At 28.1% G+C, this 7,806-nt stretch overlaps 2 protein-coding genes across 3 annotated transcripts in view; one reads left to right on the top strand and one right to left on the bottom strand.

Annotated features, from left to right (window-relative positions):
* The first annotated feature begins 273 nt into the window (after positions 1-273).
* On the top strand, positions 274-1,787 carry Dad1 (dolichyl-diphosphooligosaccharide--protein glycosyltransferase subunit). The gene is made up of 3 exons (XM_014427031.3): positions 274-481; positions 554-687; positions 1,592-1,787. The coding sequence occupies exons 1-2, from the start codon at positions 280-282 to the stop codon at positions 682-684; spliced, it is 333 nt and encodes a 110-aa protein (XP_014282517.1). The 5' UTR covers positions 274-279; the 3' UTR covers positions 685-687; positions 1,592-1,787.
* A 1,909-nt stretch (positions 1,788-3,696) lies between these two features.
* Mnat9 (microtubule-associated Nat9) overlaps positions 3,697-7,806 on the bottom strand; it is a 7,402-nt gene continuing 3,292 nt past the window's right edge. For both annotated transcript variants that reach the window (XM_067049373.1, XM_067049372.1), the window contains 4 exons: positions 6,618-6,674; positions 6,351-6,491; positions 4,077-4,171; positions 3,697-3,888 (listed from right to left, as the gene is read on the bottom strand). In XM_067049373.1, coding sequence (XP_066905474.1) covers positions 3,766-3,888; positions 4,077-4,171; positions 6,351-6,491; positions 6,618-6,674 — 416 coding nt within the window. In that variant the 3' untranslated portion in view covers positions 3,697-3,765. The remainder of the gene's footprint in view (positions 3,889-4,076; positions 4,172-6,350; positions 6,492-6,617; positions 6,675-7,806) is intronic.

Genomic DNA, 7,806 nt, shown 5'->3' with positions numbered 1-7,806 from the left:
ATAAAAAATATATAATGATGCACTATTCGTGAAGAATATACGTAATGTCCTACACATCCGAAGATCTCTTGAAAGAACTTAACAGTAAAACATAATTATTCTATCCGTTTTATAATTTATAGTTCTGAAACAGTAAGGTACTATCTGCTATTTAAAACCTATAATTGTAAAATTAACTCTTTGACATTGTTCCTGAACGGTTAGTTTAGATAACAGTTAATTCTGTTACACGTCGGCGGCTTTATTTTGTAAAATAGTGTTTTTTGGTATTAACTTAAAATGATTACTACAGTTTTGGGGAAATTTTTTCGAGAATATTCTCAGAATACATCCAAGAGACTCAAAATTATAGATTGCTATCTTTTATATGTATTTCTAACTGGAATCGTTCAGTTTATTTACTGTTGTTTGGTTGGAACTTTTCCCTTCAATTCATTTCTTAGTGGATTTATCTCAGCCGTCAGTTCTTTTATTTTAGCAGGTACAAACCACATTTTTAAGGAGATATGTTTGTATTAGTCATTAGAAATTTTAATGCATATTCTTTTTGCAGTTTGTCTCCGATTGCAAGTAAATCCCCAAAACAAACTACAGTTTGCCAAAATTAGTCCAGAAAGAGGATTTGCTGATTTCATTGTTGCACATGTTATCCTTCACCTGGTTGTGATTAATTTTATAGGATAAAAGGTAAACATTTTTATTTGTATCTTGAAATCATGAACTACTTATTTTTTTTATCAGTGCATCTATATTATTTTGTATCTAGTATTTATTGTTCTCATATATTATGAATAATAAATTTCTAGAAATCTGTTAGTTGACCATTCTTTTTAACTCAGAAACTCTAGTATTGACTAAGGGATTTTTTTTGTGCAGATTCTTTTTCATGTCAGTGATTAAATCATTATTATTTGACATTTGTGTCATAATTATCTTGTCAGTTTAATATTTTAGAAGATGTAGTCTTTTTAAGTGAAACTTCTTAACCAACTCAAGAAAACTAATTATATAGGAATAAATTGATTTCATGACGCAAGGATGAAATGAAATGGTGGGGGAGGGGGACACTTGGTTATTCTAGCAGAAAATGTTTTATATTGTAATAGGGGAGTAAGAGGTTAGAAGAGTTAGGTTTCCTTCTAGAATTTACTTGAAAATGGCTGTTTTATTCTAATCATATTATTGAGGAACTAATGTTTTCCACCTTAAGTTATAACCGGGAACATTTGTTTTTATTAATAAAATTTTAATACATTATTCTATTTCCAGAAGTTTCACTTCAGTCCGCTAGTCCAAAGACAATTAACTTTTCTTTAGCCATTTACCTTTATCTTACATGGACCATTTTGTGGAGAGTCACTCTTATGAAAACTTGTTCGCCTTTAATTTTTATCCTTGGCAATGTAATTAATTTATTAATGCCAAAATAGGCTTTGTTTCCATTAAATACTGTCGGTTATTAATAAATTGGTTAAAAACAAAATTTATGATTCTCAAATATTCTTTGAAGATGAAAGTTTCACTTTATTTTTTTTATTAAGTTTTTAGAATGCCAATAACATTATTATTATTATTTTTTTTTTTTTTGCAGCTTTAACTTGTGTTTTCGGCATCAGATCAGAAGACTAACAACATTTAATGTGCTGCATCATATCATACAAAGTACACATGCTGGATTTTTTTCTGAAACTGCACTGGGCTGCTTAATAAATCCAGTTATATCTATATAATTTCTTTTTATAAATATGAATATAAGTTTTGGTTAATAAAATAATATATATGTGATATTTTTTTTTGTTTTTGTTTTACTTAAGGTACAGAGAAATATAATGAAAAATTCGAACAGGATACCTTTTCTTGACTCGTTTTCTTTATAAGGGACCTCTACATGCTCTGTTTGAATGACTACCAGTCTGTCTGATATTAAAAAATTGTTTATCAAACAGTAAGAATCTTTTATAATGTCTCTTTTGATTCCTAATAAACAGAAATCTGCCTGTTAAAATAAAGTGAAAGGCACGATATGTACAAAGTATTCGCTGATTCCATTACACTTTCTTAGTATTCTGAGAATAAATTTGAAGTGATCAGATTTCAAAAATGTCTTTCTGATTTCTGTTTTTCAACTACGGATTTGCTTTGCAGATCTTTAACTTGTGTAAGGTTTAAAAACCAGTTCAGCCATCCTCAAGGCAATCTGAAATATAAATTTACACCTCACGTCCAATAATTTAAAAACTTTTTGCAGGCTATTCTGTCCAGGTCATAAATTTCATTCAAATTACCCTATTTTATCACTTTTCCATTAAATTCTAAAACTTTTAATCATATCAACTTAACAGTGTTTTGAGACTTAATAAAACAATAAATAGGTTTCTTTTACTATTTTGATACCTTTATTCACCGCCACCTGGACTATCTTCCTTCAATCTACTTCATACGGTCAACTATCTTCTTCCAATATTAATAAGATTATATGTCTAAAAGCTAAACTAAATGAAAATTATGGAAGCTTATATGGAACTAAATTAAGTTATAAAATAAAATCAAAAGGTAAAATTTTACTTAACATTAAAAAAAAAAAGAAGTTTTATTCACTTTCTTGGGACTGCTTTTTATTGTGTAAGCAAAATAATTTATATCCAAGTTAAGTCTCAAAACACTGTTTATTGTTTCTTTAAACGTCCAATGTTTCGACCATCCTCAAGGACAATCTGAAATATAAATTTACACCTCACGTCCAATAATTTAAAAACTTTATGCAGGCCATTCTGTCTACATCATTAATTTCAATCAGATTACCCTATTTTTCACTTTTCCATAAAATTTTAAAACTTTTAATCAGATCAACTTAACAGTGTTTTGAGACTTAACTTGGGTAAAAATTATTTTATTTACACAATTAAAGTTTTAGTGTTTTTTAGAAAAAAGGTATGTGCTCTAACATTGAAATATTTCTTTTTACTAACATATTTTCTAGTAAAAGAATTAATACTTCACTAATGCAAAATAATGAATAATATTCGACAAACATTAGTTTGTAAAGAACTTTTTCATAGAGGATTTTTCTGATTCGAATTCCTGTCTTTATTTTTCCTTTCGTTATTCATCAAATACTTTAATATTTTGTATTTATCTGTTATGTGATATTCCTAACTGGTTATTTATTTCAAATAAACAGAATTAAAGGAACTTTAGAGGAAGATATTTTTAAAATTCGTCATTCAAGCTCTGTTCAACTATCTCAATGAAGATGAGAACTCTTCTATGTAAAGACTTAATTGTACATTGATTTACTGTGTTTAATCAAAATTTTTTGAGCCGTTTTCGAAGATTTCCTAAAAAAGTGTTAAATCAATTCTATAAAGTGGCACTTATGGTGGTCGATATTAATGAAAAAGTTGCAGTAACAACCCTGGCATACACAAGCCCATAATTAGTAATTTCAGATTTGTAAGACTTTTTGTTTTTGAGCTGAGCTATTCACTCATAAACATACCATTATATGAGACTTCGTTATTTGGACTCAAGGGACCTTAAAACGTATATTTCTGTCGGAAACTTCAATTCAAAATTTCATATAAATCTAATAATTAATATTACTATATATTCCATATATCTGAATCTATATATGAAATTAAAAATCAATAAACAATGATATTTTTATAAGACACATAGCAATTATTTTGCAATAAATATAAAATAAGTATATTTATTAACAATAAATAACATTTATGTACAGAATGACTTTGTTTTTAAAAAAAGTCAGAAATTGGGCTCTGTAGGTTCGATTGCATAACTTGGTGTTTGTGCTCTCAGCCAGGAAATCCACTCACTATCGACTTTTCGGCTTAGGGTAATTTCTTGGAATACCTCACTTTCATTCTCCTTTAAATAAAAAAAAAAATTAATTTAATATTTATGGAATATAAACAAATTTGTTTATATTTTACAACAAAAATAATTCTAAATAAATAAAGATTATTTAACCTTATAATAACAACTACATTATCACATAAATAATAATTATATTATCACATACATTAAATTATATTTTATTTTGATAAGTAACTTACTTTAACAAAATTGAACTTCTTGAAAAGATTAATGCTTGTCACGTTACTGGAAGAAATCACTGCCAGGTATTTGTTTATCCCAATTTTCTCAACACCTATAATTGATATAATTATTAATTTGTCTTCATAAATAAAATCATCATAAAGATGTCTGAAACATTAACTAAAATAACAGTGATTCAAATAGCTGCTCTTGTTTTTCATAAACTGAAACTTCTTAGACTTTTGGAACTTATCATTTTGCTAGTATGAAGTTGATCTTTCTCTTGGATGAATTTTGATAGCACCTTAGTAGAAACACTGATGCTATTTTAAAGTCATGAATTACTGAGAATGCATGTAAATGTTTTTAAAATAAAGCCTTCCACAAAATAGGATACTAAGTGCACAGGTATTAACATCCATATTTTGAATGAATGTGAATATTTTCTCATTATATTACCATTTATTGGTGTTTTTAAATTTATCAACTCGTTTCTAGAAAAAATTTAACTTGCATCATTGTATTTATGAATGTGCAATAAGTATGCAGTACAAACTAAAAAATTAGACTTCAAAAAATGTTGTCTTGTCATAACCTAAATACAGTTCTATATCAGATGAAAGGTTATGGAGTTAACTGTAAAATTATGCCTATCCCATAGTATAAGAGGCCGATCCATAAAATCCAGCCATCAGAACATACACCTCCAAATAATTTTAAGAATTACTACACAATACAGAAACACATTTCTGGCATTCCTACATGGTAACTAATCAATTTTATAAAGATTGACAGAGATGACAACATTGTAATATTCAGAGATTCCCAAGCTGCAAACAGAAATCAACACCTGGTATTACAGAGTCATCCACTGAAGAAAAATGGGGGCTATTATGAGTAAAATCGGAAGGACTTAAGCTCTGCAATGGTACCAGGCCATGTACCAACAAAGCTGCTTCAAGACATTTGCCAAGCTGTGGCAAATTCAGGCATATGCAAATATCTAGATAAGTTATTTGGTTTGACTGGTAAAAGTTGGCCTGAATTTGTGGCCGACCTGTTGAGTGTCAGTTTTTGGGCACAAATCAAAAGGCACTTGTGCTGCATCCACACGTTAGTGCTCAGTGTTTTAGAACTGCTAAGAGATAAATATTTGTCTTATAATTAATTAAAGAATAATCCCGACTTTTGGATTCAATAATTAACTCTAATTCAAGATCGTATATTTTTAATTTAATGATCAATTCGGTGTAAATGCATTGTTCCAAGTCTTGTCAATTGACTTTTAGAAGTTTATGTTTTGTCTCACACACCACAAATTATATGCTCGGATAATTAAATTAACAAATATCTGTTAAAAATTCCAAATGAAAGTTGATTTTATAGGTTATGTAGTACTATTTCTATGCATTTTTATCACCTACTACTTACTTTGCTGATATTATATTTAAAATAAACCAAATGTTGAGGCTGAAAAAACTTCACAAGCGAGTGGATACAGACGTTCGTTACTTCTTTTGTTTATCAAGCAGTTGTACAAGTCTTGGATTAGTAGATCCAGCATAAAATTTTTAATTCATTACTTCATCAAACTAATTAGCTGCTTAGTAACCATTTTGGGACTGTCAAAAATACATTTCCGTAGTATGTTAAGATTCATATTTAGTATTATACCACAATTTGGGCAAAATTTGGAAAATAATATTTATTTTTTGGTTGATGAAAGTATACAGTTCACGACATACTTCTTAACCAAATTAATAAGTTACTTATTCAACACAAAATTTAATTCCTTTTATCACAAATATTTTTCTATGGTGCAACGGTTAGGAATTAAAGAGAAAAAAAATGATTTAATATATTAATTAATATAACTATTTAATTTAACTTTATTAAATCTTAGAAGCAAATTAATATTTTAATTAGTTTTAAGACCGTTACAAATGTGTTTCTGAATTAAGTGAGATCGAAACTAATTTTTATATATTATCTGCAGATGCATGTTTTATGGATTGGATTTTATGTGAGAAATTCAGAGCTATATAATTCAAACATGAGTTGAAATATCTTAGTAAAATTTCACATTTCTTAAGGTCAATATCAATAGGACATGTATGTCCATTTTCAAGAAAATCTCGTACACTAAGGTTTAAAATGGTCCGTTTTGTATGTTAAATTGACAAGGAATGCACAATTTATGAAAGAATGAGCATTCATGCTAACTTATAATACTAACATTAAAATTATAAATAACATTTAAATACAAATGAAAATAATAATTTTTAACTTACCATATCTTAAAATAAAAAGAGCTGCTTCAGATCCTCTCCCACATGATCGGAAAGATGGTTCAGCGATCATAAGACCGATTTCACCAACCGTACAATCGCCATCTTTTTGTATATATAAATTAGCATCACCAACCATTGATACTGTGAGGAAAAATCACAGGAAAAAGCAAATGATTTCTCTGTCATAAACTGCAAACTAATAAAATATTGAAAAATAGCAAATCTTTGGGGCAAGCAAACTACTAAAAAATAAATAAATTTTGTTACCTATTTCATTGTCAGTTTCGTCCATGAGGTTTTTATCCAGCACAATAAATGTGCATTCTAGAAAAAAAAAAAATAAAAGCTAAGATTTTAAGAAGTTAAATTACTGAGTGTAAATAGGTAATTCTTTTAATATGAAAATGCATTTTTCAAAAGATGTAAGAATTTATAAATGTTGCATTTTGTTACAGTACCATCTACTATAGAGTAATTTTGTGATTTCTTCTTTCCCAAACTCTTTTTTTCTTTTAGGTAAAGAACTTTATTTAAAAAATTCATTTGTCAAAATAAAATAATGACTGGCATTGTCTTGTTAGAAAACACTATTTCTCTGATAGTCCCAGGCTGCTTATACTATCATATCTTACAATGTTTATAGTAAAACGGTAATAGTAGAATATTTATGGTTTAATTGGGCTGATAAAATGGTTAGGACTTGTCTAATGCCACTTGTTAAACAATATTCTTTGCATATCATTCCACTTTAGGAGTTGTCCAAACTACCGGAGTATAAAAATATTAATGTTAGTAAAATCTGACAATTATCATAACAACCATGGAAACAAATTTCCTACTTATCCATTATTTATTGCAGTGAACAATGTGAGACTATTAATTATTTCAAATAAAACAAATTATAGGTACTCAGAGGAAGCCATGTTGAAAATGCAGCATTCAAGCTATCAGTCTATTTCAATGAGGTAATATCTAGTTGATATTAAAGATCAATTGATTGTACATCGATACAAGTATAATCAAAATCAAAAGCCACTTTGGAGGAAATAGTAAAAAAGTAAAATTAATGATATAAAGATGCCTATTTCTGGTAACAGAGATGCATTTTACCTCGTTCTGGTAAGTAGATTTTAGAAAACATGTTGCTATCATATCCCATGTTAAGTACTTAATTTCAGTTTTGAACATCTGTTTTGTTTCTGAGCTAGGTTGTTTCCATAGATACAGACACGCAGACCATGGTTATTTGGATGAAGGGGATCTTAAAATGTGTATTACCTTTGAAAATTCAAATTCGAAATTTTTCACAATTACAATACTTTCCTTTACTATATATACTATATATTTCATGTACAGATAAGTGATAGTAGAAACAACTGTAACTACAGAAAATAAGAAATAAGAAACCTACAAGTTAATATTTTATGTATGGGTTGGTATCATGACGTTATAAGCT

Source organism: Halyomorpha halys, unplaced genomic scaffold (assembly GCF_000696795.3).
Source record: "Halyomorpha halys isolate HHAL.00 unplaced genomic scaffold, Hhal_1.1 Scaffold614.1, whole genome shotgun sequence".
NCBI classification, from domain to species: domain Eukaryota; kingdom Metazoa; phylum Arthropoda; class Insecta; order Hemiptera; family Pentatomidae; genus Halyomorpha; species Halyomorpha halys.
Note: the sequence above shows the minus strand (reverse complement) of the source record. Positions and strands in the feature narration are given on the sequence as shown.

Excerpts from the sequence above, each read along its gene's own strand:
- Dad1 (XM_014427031.3), top strand. The coding sequence starts at position 280 with ATGATTACTACAGTTTTGGGGAAATTTTTTCGAGAATATTCTCAGAAT. Across the intron at positions 482-553 it reads CAGTTCTTTTATTTTAGCAG|TTTGTCTCCGATTGCAAGTA; the intron begins GTACAAACCACA and ends TTCTTTTTGCAG.